This window comes from Acomys minous, assembly GCF_964271855.1.
Source record: "Acomys minous genome assembly, chromosome: 13".
Taxonomy (NCBI): domain Eukaryota; kingdom Metazoa; phylum Chordata; class Mammalia; order Rodentia; family Muridae; genus Acomys; species Acomys minous.
In genome coordinates, this window is record NC_140495.1 from 56,689,440 (window position 1) to 56,703,934 (window position 14,495).

A 14,495-nucleotide genomic window follows, 5' to 3' on the forward strand; every position below is an offset into this window, starting at 1 on the left:
GTGGGTCATGACCCCTCTGGGGTTGAATGACCTTTTCACAGGGGTCACCTAAGACCACTGGAAAACACAGGTATTTATATTTCAATTCATAACAGTAGCAAAGTTACAGTTATGAAGTAGCAACGAAAATAATTTTATGGTTCGGGTCCTAGAATTAAAGGGTCACAGCATCAGGCAGACTGAGAACCACTGATCTGGGCAGTCTGCTCAGCGAGGCTGTGACCACACTTCTGACTCGCAGAAACCATGTGTTGCAAGCTGCTTTACCTGTGTAAGGACAGCCAGCCCCCACAGTAGCCCGTGCCCTGTGGAGCTGTTTCTTCTCAGACCCTCCAGCTGTTGGGGTTAGGAGTATTACCCAAACTGTACCCTTTAGACAATCCAATGTGGTTTCTTCCGATCTCCAATTAACATTAACCAGAGGGACGACAGGAAACGGTTCCTACGTAGACAGGTGTTTCCACGCACACTGGAGGCAGGGGCATGTTCCGGGGCAGTATGCAGGTAGGTTTTGCTCCAACTAGACAGCATTTAAAAGTGGTTTTGGGCTCCTAGTTCCTCCATGTTATACGCATGCCAGACATTCCATACTTACAGTTAAAGCTGCAATCACCTTTGAGCTCATTAATAGATAAAATCTGGTATTCGGCCCATAGTTCACATGACGCTTGTGCCTTCATGAGGTACTTTACGTTACGACCTGGCACAGGACACTGGGACAAAGAAGTATGCTAATGTTGCTGAGGACAAAGAAAAACGCAGGGCTGCTAGAGGACAGGTTCCCACTACTCAGCCTCCTCTAGAATTCTTAAAATATCCTATTTTTCCAGTTGTCTGAAAAAGAGAGATGAAATCAGAGACAGTTCAGCAGTTACAAGCACATGCTGTTCTCCCTGAGGTCACACACTTGGTTCTCAGTGCCCACAACAGGTGGCTCACGATCGTCTGTACCCCCAGACCCAAGGCATTTGACACCCTCTTCTGCTCTTTTCACACACCTGCACTTATGGACACATACCCCACCTCCCACACACGTTTCTTAAAAGCAGGGTCTTTGCATATGTAGGGATTTAAGATGAGTTCATTATGGATTAGGGTAGACATAAGAGGCCGCAAGGAACAACTAGGCACATAGACACAAATACATGGATCTCTTCTGAGTGGAAGGCAGGCAGCCTGGTCTATGTATTGAGTTCTAGGCCAGCCAAGACTATGTAGTGAGACCCTATCTCAAAACAAACCCAAGAGACTAGTTTTGGTTCTTGTAACGGCCTCCATCTAAAGTACATAGTATGTGTTTTGGAACTGCAGGTCTAATCTAGCTGGCCATATTACTGCACTCTGTACATAGCATGTGTTCTGGAATTGCAGCTCTAGCTGGCTGTATTACTGCACTCTGTCTAGATAGAACACTCACTTCTGTGTAAATTTGTTCTGCTGAAGCAAAGGTATACACGAAAAGCGTTAGCAGTTTCCCAGCAGGCCATTTTGTTTTAAGCTCCAAAGTGTAGTGTTTGAGTTAGTAAGGATCCTTGGTGTCAGTAGCTGAGCTTGCTCATGAGATATGCTGCCCTTGCTTGGAGTTTTCAGTGCTTAGCCCTTGGCTGATAAGCTCCCCAGCCTGGGGTACTCTGTTACAGCTACACAGGACTGACAACTATGTAGCCTCTCACATTTATAGACTTCAATAAGAAAGCAATTAAAGAAGAGAGCAGTTTCTTCTCTCTTCATCAAAGAGATGATGGCAATTGTCAGGCCTACAGCTGGATGTTAAAACATGCCATTCCTGCCCACTCTTAGGGGACGAAGGAAGAGAATTTAACCAAGTGACAACATCAGAAGCCCCAGGCAGATGCGGAGGAAGAGCCACAGCTGCTTTCATAACTGGGTTAACACAGACTTTAATGAAAACGGTTTCCACAGTGAGCATTCCATCTCGGGCTGTGTGGCATCAGGACTTGGCTTCCTGCTCCACGGGCTTCAGGTGCCACTGCACCACCAACTCGCCAGTGCTCTTGAGGCACGTGCTCGACATGGTCTCTTCAGTGGGAAGTCCTTGTGGCAGCTTCAGGGGCTGGATGCGTATCAAGTGTTTAACCACTTTCAACTTTGCATTCACTGAAGGGATGTTCTTGTGAATTTGAGGGGTGTGCGCCTATGAATAAGAGGAGCAATGTCATAGATCAATTTAGAAGGCAGCAGTACTAGCTCAGAAAACATTAAATTAAAGGGTCACCCTCTTCAAACTAACTTATAAATAGGTCACATTAAGAAACACATTTAAGCTGGGTGTGGTGGTGCACGCCTTTAATCCCAGCACTTGGGAGGCAGAGGTAGGTGGGTTGCTATGAGTTTGAGGCCAGCCTGGCCTACACAGAGAAAAAAACCAACCAACCAACCAACCAACCAACAAACAAACCAAAAAAAAAAACCCAAACAAACACACATTTAAACATAAGAAATAGCAAACACGTGCAGTGTGGCATGAGGCGGAAGCAAAGGCGACTGGCGTAACTGGCAGGAAAGCTGTGTACCTTCTGTAGTCCAAGCATCTTGATCGTATCTTTTTCCCAGTATGGACGCCGTTTTGTACTTTTTATTCTTGTAACAACGTGCAGCTTATGAGGGTTCTGGGGGTCCCCTCCATATTTTTCATGATCTTCAGGGCTAGGCTGAAACACCTAGAGAGGGAGAATTACAAATGGTAAACAGCATGAGGTGGCAGGGGCAGGCTCTGTGAGGGCAAGGCCAGCCTGGTCTACTAAGCGAGTCCAGCACTGTTAGACAGAGAAACTCTGTCTCAAAAAACCAAACCAACCAACCAACCAACCAACCAAAGATAACTCTTCCAACTTACTGCTTTTATATATTGCCTATTTTTCCCTTAAATAATGGACACATAAACATACAAAATTAAGCAATGATCCCATCCCTAATCTCTATGTAGTCCTCAACCCCAGACTGAAGAGTTGAGACAGTCTAAGATTTACAGACTTTAAGAAAAATACTAAACAAGTGTATTTTGTTTTCACTTTTGAACAAAGCAGAAGCAACTGGATGACATGAAAGGATTTAAGCAGCGAGAGAGTGCAGAGCACTGCTGGCTTCGGGTGTTCAGAAAGGGACGCTTGGCCCACACAGTTCCTATAAACAAAACTCTCCAAAGCTGAAAAACTCAAGGTCTGAAATTGAGGGTTAAATGGAAATTTTGTTCCCTATATTTTATCACATCAAAGATGGTGCTGGAGAGGCAGCTCAGCACCATCTCTTAGGAGCAAGGGCTGCGTCTGTAGAGGAGCTGGGCTCAGTTCCCAGCACCCACATGTGCTCACAGGCATCTCACTCTAGTTCCCAGGGCCTGCTGCTGCCTTCTAACCTCCACGGCGCCAGGCACGCACATGGTACACATACACGTAGGCAGCCAGGCTGTTATACCATAAAGAAAATTTAAGTATCTAAAAGTAAAATAAATAAGAATACAGTAGCAGAAACATAAATAAACTCATTCCCCTCCAACAAAACAACCTTTCCAGCAGGCCTGATGGCCAAAATGGCCTTTACTGTGCAACTGCGCTCTACTCAATACACCCACACCCAACAGCCATACCAAGTCCACAAGCATTTATGTAGCTTCATCACACCTCAAACTGGAAGCAACAGGTGTCCTTAGTAGGTGAGCACATAAGTAAACCATACAAAGCCTTGCCGTGGGCTGCTATGCAGCCAGAAGAATAAACAAACGATTAAGCCAGTGTGCACAGAATATACGAATCTATGTGAGAGTCTGGGAAAGGTCAAACCAGAAAATGGGTAAAAAGATCATGCACTGAGAGGGTTTAGAAGTTATGGGTGGGGTTAACAGTGGGACACAAGTGACATTTAGGGCACTGCAGTGCAAAGTTTCTATGTGACACTGCAATAGCGAATACATGTTATTGTGCATTTGCCCAAATCCACAGGATATACGGCATACAGAGTGGCCCAGTGCACGCGATGGCCTTAGCCGACGTCTGCACTGTTTCATCTACTTTAACAGCTGCTCTGTATCAGTGCAAAATGTTAAGTATCAGGGGAAACTGAGCGTGTTGGAGAGAGGAAGCCTTCATACTTTCTGATCATTTTCTTCTGTATAATTAACTGTTTTACAAAATAAATTTTAATTAATTAAAAGCAAGTAAAATCCAAACAAAATGGAAACAACACAAAATCAATGGAGACTTAGTCCATGTTATCTAAAATTAAAAACAAATCAACAAACAAACAAACAAACCTCCAAGACTCAAGCACTAACGACTGATTTAGTAAGTAAAAATGAAGTCACACAGTGAAGCCCCAACAAGCTTCCCTGTCTTCTCAGGACACTGGTAGGGGCTGGAGAGGTGGCTTAGAGGTTAAGAGCACTGACTGTTCTTCCAGAGGTCCTGGGTTCAATTCCCAGCACCTACATGGTAGCTCTCAGCCATCTATAATGTGATCTAATGACCTCTTGTGTCATGGAGGCAGAGCACTGTATACATAATTAAATAAATCTTTAAAAAAACAAAAAACAAAAACCCCACACTGTCTAAAACCATAAGCAGGGATAAGCAGGGATACACAGACCAGGAAGTAATCCGAGCCCATTCCTTTGAAGGCTGGCGGGACCAGGAGCAGAACAGTCACCAGCCTACGGCGCGTCAGTCTACACTGTAGTGTATGCACGCAGAACTTAGCAGAGAACCTGCATTAGCAGCCTGAGAGCGGACTGAGCGTGCGTGTGCCTGACGCAGGATGACCTGAGTTCCATTCCCCAGGAGCCACGTGATGGTAGGAGAGCTGACTCCACAGAGCTGTCTTCTAGCCCTTCACACACAAAACCAGAGCAAGTGCACACACACATGCATGTACAAGGAAACACAGGCCAATGCAACACACACACACACACACACACACACACACACACTGCAATAAATTTTCAAATAACTTGCAATTTTATAAAACTGGTATCTTTACAAAGAAACAGGTCTTACTTTATCTGGGATTCTTGATTTGGTAAATTTGTGACGAATCCAGTCAGTGCCAGTCAGAGAGTCCACACCTTTTTTCACCGTCTGGAGCAGAAAATACCTGTTATTTAGAACTCTGCCTAGTGTAAAAAATCCATATCTACCAGGCTGTAGATGACAAACGTCTGGTCTAATGTAATCTACTGCAGCTAATGTTTACTTGGCTTCCCTACTGAGTGGATGCCTCCCATTTAAGCACTAATGACGGCAAAGCAGAAAGCACACACATAGACCCCCCAGTCCGGGGGTTGACGACTCCCTTTTCTGAGGGAGCGGAGGCAAATATTTCTACCTCTGGGGCTTCTCTACTGCCAAGACTTGCCTCGGCCATCATAGGATGAATGTAGTAGCAAGTGCTATGCAAACAAATAGGAGTGGGTGTTTCAAAAAATCTGATTTATAAGTAAGTCATGATCCCTGAATTTGCTCTGGAGGCCATAGTTGGTGTAGAAAATATAAAAATATCTAATAATGTTTATTACTAAGATCTAAAATTATTACATCAGTATTATCATAACCAATAAAAGACACAGACACCTGTAGCGCTTTAGAACAAGCCTCGTTTTACCTGGCGCTGGGCAGATATTAACGCCCTAAGCCACCTCCCATTGCCTCCCAGTCCCCGCCCAGTGTCATCTGCTGTAGTCATTTCTATCTGGGCTGCTTCCCACCCATAATCCCAAACGCTTGTTATGCTGCTCATCTGGGCCGCTGCTTTCCATGCTAAGCTTCAGGGTCCCTCCTCCTGCCCACGTGGCTCTCTCCTATCCCCTGGGGATTCTGTTCTCTCTCCTCAGCTCCCATTCCTCTCTTTTCCAGATCCTCTTGCCCCAGGCGTGCCTCCCTCATTTCTGCCCTCCCCAAAGTGCTACGGCATGGTCTGCTGCTCTGCGTGTGTTAACCGCCTGCACCCGGCTTCCCAGGATTCTTGCTGTTTTTGAGCAGGCTGTCACATACCCCAAGTCTGCCTGAATAACTCTGCCGCCCTGTTTGACCAATAAAAGGCCTACACCTGGGGAGGGCAGAAGGAAAGGGCGGAGCAAAGGTTCTGGAGACAGAAGGATCTTGGGAAGGAGAGAGGTACCTGATGGGACAGACTCACCATGGCAGGAGGAGTGCTCAAGTTCCACATGGACAGAAGCGGCCCATTTGTGCAGCATAAACAAATATTTTGGGACTATGGATGGGAAGCGGCCCAGATAGAAATGGTTAAAGCAGATGACATGGGCTAGGGGCTGGGAGGTAATGGAAGGTCATTTATTTGGTTAGTATCTGCCCAAGGCCAGATAAAATAAGGCCTATCCTAAAACACAACAGGTGTCTGTGTCTTTTATTATGAGAGCAGGTTATATAATACTGCCGTAGCAATTGTAGGTATTTAATAATAAACATTATTAGATATTTTTATATTTTCTACAACACATGGTTTACCAACTTTTACACTAGGCATTAGGCAATAATTTATCTTCAACAAAATCATATACAAAAAGTCCAAAATGAGGTAGGGGTGGTGGCTCACACCTGTATTCCCAGCACTTGAGAGGCTGAGGTAGGAAAACTGCTTCAAGTTTAGGGCCAGTCTACAGGGCAAGACACAGTCTCAAAACAACAAACACACAAAGCCGCTATGAGTGCTTTTTCCTAGCCCTAACAGTACCATCAGGACCAGCGCCCACCTCTTTTTTTTACTGCTCAAGCCTACTTTACTGTTGCTGTTGGAAAGAGATTCCCCACAGCCTTTTATGTAGCCTTTCTCTTTCAGCCTTCCCTGAGCTACAGAACTGACACCAACACTAAAGGATAAGGCCAGATAGGGTAAGAGGGGAACCCTGGCTCTCATGTGCCAGGAACCCTGTGCTTCTGATCCCACGTCTGCTGCTCACAGCTCTAAGATGTGAAACACACAGCCTCCCAGAGGACCAAGGTCAGAAGCCAAAAAGGAAATCCTACTGAACTCACAAGCTAACTGGAAGTAGCTGACGCTTCCACCCCTACAGCCGGAAGCTGTCTGGAACTGTATGCAGCCTGGTCTCCATGAGTGCATTAGTCCTCCCACTGTCCTCTCTAAACACTAGAGGAGATACATGTGAACATATTTCTTATTTTCAGGAGATTGCTTATCTTCTGCTTGTTTTTATGTCTATCTGACTTTCTGTGATTGAAAATGTCTCCTTTTTGGGGGCTGGAGATATGCCTCAGAGGTTAAGAGCACTGGGTGCTCTTCCAGAGGTCCTGAGTTCAATTCCCAGCAACCACATGGTGGCTCACAACCATCTAAACTGGGATCTGATGCCCTCTTCTGGCCTGCAGGTGTATATGCAGATAGAGTACTCAGATATATTAAAAAAAAAAAAAAAAAAAAAAAAGAAAGAAAGAAAGAAAGAAAAAAAGAAAATATATTCTTTTCATAATTGAAGGGTCTCCCCTAAACCTGTAACATTAAAGGAGACTAAGAGGAAGCAGCAGTAGCTTTTTTTTTTTATAGTCTTGATCTACAGGAAAAGATGAATAGTGGTTCAAAATCCTTAGGGGAAAATAGCACACAACGCAGAAATAAACCAGGGCATGTATGCCCCTGTCCACAAGGTTCTGAGCTCTAGCACAAGACACTAGAACAAACAAGCATCAGTTAACTTATATCAGAAACTTGGTTAGTGCATATCTTTAATCCCAGTACTCTGGGAGGCAGAGACAGGCAGATCTCTGTGAGTTCAAGGCCAGCCTGGTCTACAAAGTGAATCCAGGACAGCCAGGGCTACACAGAGAAACCCTGTCTCGAACACAAAACAAACAAAAGAAGACTAACTTGCTTTTGTGTTTTGTAATCAAAAAGAGAAAAATAAAAAACCACATGTTAGGCTAAGGCTGTAGCTCAACTGGCACAGTGCCTGCCTGGCTCTCATAGAGCAGAGTCCCCAGCACTGCAGGACACTGGGCACTGGGGAAATGGACATGGGCACACACCGGTTATCCCCAGCTACCAAGTGAGTCTGAGGTCAGCCCTAGCTATATGAGAAACATTAAAACTTACCTGCAGTCTGCCTGGAGGCCTCTGAAATACTGAGCGCAAAACCCCAGCCATTAGGTGGTGATTCTTCTCCTTAGAAGCTGAGAAGTAGGAAACAGATTTGTGGTCAAATACATCACATACGGGCAGATTTCCCCCTTCTGTGGCGAAAACCATAGGTAGCCATTAAGTAAACCTATTTTCATCTAGTGAGATTAGCGTTTACGCTCCTTCCACAAACTTGGAAATGGGAGTTTCTATCACTCAAAACTTGTCACGATGAGTATTAGTCATTTTTCTTTGTCAGAAAGATCACAGAAAATGTGAAACTGGACAGGACTGAAGAAATTCCATCTCTTAGAATCAGAGCCAAGTGCCTGGTTTTTTACACATGAGGAAAAGGGCTCCCAGAAAGTCATCATTTACCCAAGGTAGCCAGCCACTAAGAGCCTATGCACAGATGGGCACTGGTGACACATGCCTATAATCCTACCCTGGGGAGCCGGGCCAGGAAGACTCTGAGTTCCAGGCCATCCTGGATGACACAGTGCAAATGGGGGGAGGGAGTTACAACCATGTGCTCCAACCCAATATTCTGAGCTAGCAGGCCTGTGAAGAAGCCAGGGCTAGCTGGAGGGGAGCCGCGAACAGGCAGATGCCTGAGCACGCCGGACAGGCAGCCTACCCAAACCGGAAAGCTCCAAGCTGTGACCCTGTCTCACAAAGAAGACGCAAGATATCTAAAGAAGGTGTCTCTGGCCTCCACACACATATGCACAGAGGCACACACACTAGTATGCATATGTACACACACAAAAATAGATCACTTTTCTACATATTTGTATTTAAAAAATGATTCTTCTGCTTTGCTTCTGTAACCTCAAAAAGTCCTATTTATAAGATAGGCATGAAACAGGGGTAGCCTGTTGCACACTGAGAGCAGACAGATGACTTCATGAACTGGACACACACCTTGGGCATGTGTGAATCATTATTCCTCCGAAGAAAACACTACCTACCTTACAATTAAGTATCTTATATAACATCAGCAATATTAGCTCTACGCCCCCAGAAAGGGTTAGCACTGTACTTCATCCTGACCAGATTCTAGCTCACAAGGTCTATACCGTTTTTGTTTGTTTGTTTTTGTTTTTTTGTGATGTCAACGCAGTAAGAGTTGGAAGAAACATCCAAGATATCACCTGAGAAGAGTTGGACCTCAGAGAAACTGCTCAACAGCGACACTACTTAAATGCCAAGCCACTTCCTCACGCTTTTTCCAAGTCAAGCATCTGTGAATCCAACTCATTCAGTGTGGTTTGTTAGCTTTTCAGTTAGGTTTCAAGAAAGTCTATGGAACTAGCCCTCTGCCTTCCACTCCAGCTCTGCTTTCATCTCATTAAATTGTACCTCTCTGCTTAAAACCTTCACGAGGGGCCAGATTATTGCTGAAGAGGAAAGTTACTATTAGGAAAACAAAGGAAGAAAGGCTAGTCTGGTTCAGTACAATGCGTCGAAGCTGGAGTGTGTGTTTAGCTCACCACAACCACTGAAGTATATGGACATAGCCATAGCTCTGTGGCACAGCCACAGCCACTAAAGTATGTGGACATAGCCATAGCTCTGTGGCGCAGCCACAGCCACTGAAGTATGTGGACATAGCCATAGCTCTGTGGCAGCCACAGCCACTGAAGTATGTGGACATAGCCATAGCTCTGTGGCAGCCACAGCCACTGAAGTATGTGGACATAGCCATAGCTCTGTGGCGCAGCCATAGCCACTGGAAACATCAAATATGGACATAACCATAGCTCTGTGGTGCAGCCACTGCCACTGGAAACATCACATGCCATGAAGCCAGCACAACTGCTTGACACTTCCAGCAAAACTAAGCCGAATGCTGTGATTGCTGTCATTCTGGCTCTCACTTTTAGGTTTTGGTCTCTGTGTGTTGCATTCTTGGGGACTTTCTGCATTATGACTCACTTTATATCTTTTCCTGAGAAAATTATGTCTGAGTCTTTTAAGGAAAGTCCTAAACTTAACTATCCCTTCTATTTTTAGGGAAATAAACTTTATCTGGCCCTATTTGGAAGTCTTCCTTATGTCCAGGAGAAAATATGGTTTAAAGATAGGGGGGATTGTACAGGGTATGCCCCCACAGGAATACCCCACAGGAATAGAACTCATTAAGTAAGATAGATTGACTAAAATAACTTTTCCTACTTAATAGTGTAGATGATGAAAGTATATAAATAACAGGAGTTACGTATCAACATTTGCTATTCATAAAAAATACAAGTTCTGATATTTTCTATTTGTTTGGAGTGCTTTAAAACTACAAATATTGCCAGCCTAAAGGCAGGTTATCATATAATAAATGTGCTTGCTTTGGTGGAGACCTTCTGTAGATTCTTTGAATTGCGAGTTATAGGGCTAACAACAACAACAACAACAATAATAATATTAAATCTGTCTTATTTGTACATTCTAATTTTGCCTAAACTTGTAACCCTGGACACATGATGAAAACTCAAACACATGTAAAGAGACAAAATAATATAATCTGTACTTCTTGAATAATCATTAGTCTGTCTTTGCTCTGTAAAACCTGTATAAACAAAGAAGCAATCTGATTGCTAGTCATTGAGAGCTCAAGACTCCCCTTGACCGGCTGGAGAGATGGCTCAGTGGTTAAAAGCACTGACTGCTATTCCAGAGGTCCTGAGTTCAATTCCCAGCAACCACATGGTGGCTCACAACCATCTATAATGAGATCTGGTGCCCTCTTGTGGTCTGCAGGTGTACATGCAGGCAGTATACTCTAATAAATAAATATAAAAAAAAAAAAAAGACCCCTCTTGACGACTTCTGCCCCAGTCAACCTCTGGGGCTGTGTTCCCCATGCCTGCTCCCCCACAAGTATGTGTACATGGGCTCACTGTCTTGCTGAGAGACCCTAAATCAATTACATCAGCAGCAATGCACACACCCTGCACTCAGACAGTGGCTTTTAACAGCATTCTCTTCAAAGGACCCATCAGGGCTCCTTCAAGAACTAGCTGACAGCTTCTACCACCTGAAGAACCAGAAAGGAGCTACTCAGAAATGACACCCCATGGGAGTGTATGACAGGGACACGGACACAACGGAAAGAACTCCCAACGGCCAAGCTGAAGCAATTTCAACAAATACTTGGCAAAAATATCACCTTGTAATCAGAACCAAAAAATAAATATGGGAAAGTCCACATTTATCTACATAGGTAAATTAATTGGAAAAGAGAAATAAAGCTGCCGTAAAAGAACAGAATTCTTTTACAATGCTACTTCCCCTCAAGGCGGCAGAGAAAACTACTCACTGCTTTGGTGTGAGCTACACCGAATGACTTCACCCCTGTAATGCAGCACAGAAAAGGAGAATCACTTTCATAGAAAACAAATCGGCAAACACTACCTCCACCAGGTGATCAGGGATAAAAGTGGGCAGCATTCCAGCCGGAGCTACATAACGGGGACCTAGCACAACATAAAACAGAGTGCTGACAGTCCCTGTACTTGACGCGAGAACATGTAATGAGATGCCGTCCACCTCGAAGCCCATACATACGCACTTAGGAGAAATACCGTGCCTAACTGAGGGTCACTGTGTGTGCTGGCTAAGTTTATGTCAGCTTGCCGGAAGTCCTGCTTGAGTTCCTGTCCTGACTTCCTTCAGTGATCGACTGTGATGCAGAAGTGTAAGCCAAATGCCTCCTTCCCCTCACCACTTGCTTTTTTTTTTCTTTTTTCTTTTTGTTATAGTGTTTCATCGTAGCAATTGTAACCCTAACAAAGACAGTGTAGAAACCACTTCATTAGTACATTTTCAAATACCTCATTTGTCAAAACTGTCAAGGTCATCACAAAGTAGTAACCTGAGAAACTGGCCACAAGGGACTCCAGAGCTACTGCCATTCTGCCTCATACACACCACACTGGTGTCTGAGTAGGACCCTGGTGCATTAAAGGACACAAAGACACCAGGCAGAACTAAAGAAATTTGTCTGAATAACGCAAAAGAAGCGAATGATGTGTACCAGTTTGGCTCAGCGGTTGCAATGAGCACCCTACAGTAATATGATGTTAAAAGGGGAAACAGCAATGGAAGGTACAGGAACCCTATACTAAGCATCACCAGTTCTCTTGAAATCTAAAGTTGGCTAAAAGTAAACTTCATTCATTTAAAAAAAAATGAAAGTGGGATTGGGAATATGTTTCATGGGTAGAACGGTTGCCTGGTATGCCTGGGCTCAACACCTCGTAGCATCTTTGGCATCTCTCAAAGATAAAAGTAAAAGTCCTTAACCCTCACATACCAAGCCATTGCTTGTCACTGCCATATTCCCCTACATCTCCTACTAACTCCTGCTTTTTTTTTTTAAGTTAAAACATTATTGGTTTTGGTTGTATATATGCCTAGGACTGACTGTCAGGTCCTCTGGAACTGGAGTTACAGACAGATGTGAGCTGCCATGTGGGTGCGGGGGACTGAACTCAGGACCTCTGTAAGAGCAGCCAGTGCTCTTAACTGCTGAGCCGACGTCCCTGCTTCTTCACAGGGTAGCTGGCCTTGCAGCAACCTGGACCCAGCCAAGCTGGAGTGCTTTCTTCCTACTGAGTGGCTGGAATAACCCTGACTTCCTTTTTCAGTTTTTTGGCTCGAGTTTACCATCTCGAGGTCTACCTGGGTCTTGATGTTTCAGTTTCACTCTTATCTTCTGAGTAAGGCTTACCTTCACCAAGCTGTTTAGCATCTTCAGTCATACCACTGCAGGCACTCTCGGTCCCTTGTCTGCCTTGAAAGCTTTACCATTTAGCGGCTCGTTTTCTTCTAAACACAGGACAGTGCCAGGAGCCAAGGACTCTATACTGATCTGCTGAGAGACAGATGTGTCTCTCAGAGCAGCTTCTGCTCCTCAGGATATTCTGCTGAAGTTTAATTCTCAGATATACGCAGGTGTCACCATCAAAGCTAACTGCTTTTTGTTGTTGGGTTTTCAGGGAGGGGGAGGCAGGTACTGGGCACTGGACCTGGAGCCTTGTATACAGAACATCAGTGTTCTGAGCGGCACATCCATCTTCAAAACTTTCAGTAGATGTTATTCTTACTAGCTGTACCCCTTGGATCATGAAGCAATTGTGCTGCCATCTACTGTACAGCAGCTTTCCTCTGTACTGTGGCAAACCCAGAAAACCAGAAAACACAGGGCTGGAGACACGGCTCAGTACTTAAGAGCACTGGCCACTCTTCCAGAGGACCCACATTTGATTCCCAGTGACCACGTGGCAGTTTGTAACTCTAGTTCCCGAGTTTCTGGCAATCTTCTGCCTTCCTGGACACTTCATGCACATGGTGCACAGATAAGACAGGCAAAACGCCTATACATAAAAGCAAACTGAAAAATACCATTTATCACATGGGACATATAACCTATTTATATTTTCTAATATGTTAATATGTGTGTATACACAGAAAAGACTGAAGGTTATCAAAACCATTTTTTTTTTTTTGGCCTCACCCCTAACGCTTTGTTCTTAGTTTTTGTTTTGGGGTTGTTTGTTTTGCTTTTTACAACGACTATGCATGTAAACAGCTCTTTACTCCTAAACTACACCACCAGCTCTGAAATGGCTCATTAATTTCTTTCTTTTTCTAAAGAGACAAGGTACACATCTATAACGAGGAGTGGACATTCCTGAAAATACAGAACACAGAATTTCCGGTGCAATTAACCGATATCTCTTAAATCAACAAATATCACTATCTCCCATGAATTCCCAGGGCCTAAAAGTAGTAGACAGCAGTCCTAACGGTCTCTTAGTCATAAAAAGCAGCAGCTTGGATAGTTGACGATCAGAGCAGCCTGCAAAATCAGTCTGCAGTAAAACAGCAACTCCAAAACTCTGTATTCTAAGTCGCAACAACTTAAAATTAAGTAAGTTCTGCCTTCTTAACAAAAACAAAACAAAACAAAAACCCATTTTACTGGCGCTCACTGAGCGTCCCAGAGTTATAAACAAACCAGAAGCACCGAAAAGCTACAACACTTCCAAGAGGCCAGGCTTGGATGGTTCGACCCTATAACTTACAAGAGTGAGACTCTCAGAGACGCGGGACGCAGCAACCCGCGAATAAAGTGACAACCCGGCTGCTTTCAGAAGGTCAAGAAATGGGTTGCCGGGACTTCCAACTCGTAACGGAAAAGGAAATCAGCATCGGCAGAGAAGTCCATGTGAAAAGCACACACCGCCTCCAGCTCCCGCAGCCGCACTCACCCGCGACAGCTGAATCCACTCCAAACGCCCGGGTAACCGGAAGGAGAGCAACGGAGCCCAGCGGACCCAGTGCGACACTCAAACCACTCCGTTGCGGTCACAGTGCGTACAGTTCTTTGGTTCCTG

The 14,495-nt window shown here is 44.6% G+C and overlaps 1 protein-coding gene across 3 annotated transcripts; it reads right to left on the minus strand.

Annotated features, from left to right (window-relative positions):
- Positions 1–1,885: 1,885 nt before the first annotated feature.
- MRPL30 (mitochondrial ribosomal protein L30) lies at positions 1,886–14,476 on the minus strand. Of its 3 annotated transcripts, none has more exons than XM_084753287.1 (5): positions 14,370–14,476; positions 8,077–8,153; positions 5,010–5,090; positions 2,535–2,681; positions 1,886–2,155 (listed from the first exon to the last, which is right to left on the minus strand). In XM_084753287.1, exons 2-5 carry the CDS (start codon positions 8,125–8,127, stop codon positions 1,952–1,954), a joined length of 483 nt encoding a protein of 160 aa, XP_084609413.1. In that variant the 5' UTR covers positions 8,128–8,153; positions 14,370–14,476; the 3' UTR covers positions 1,886–1,951. The 3 variants fall into 3 exon arrangements, with proteins under 3 accessions (XP_084609413.1, XP_084609414.1, XP_084609415.1); XM_084753288.1 differs by lacking the exon at positions 14,370–14,476 and adding an exon at positions 14,184–14,363; XM_084753289.1 differs by lacking the exon at positions 14,370–14,476 and adding an exon at positions 14,273–14,342.
- Between the last annotated feature and the right edge of the window lie 19 nt (positions 14,477–14,495).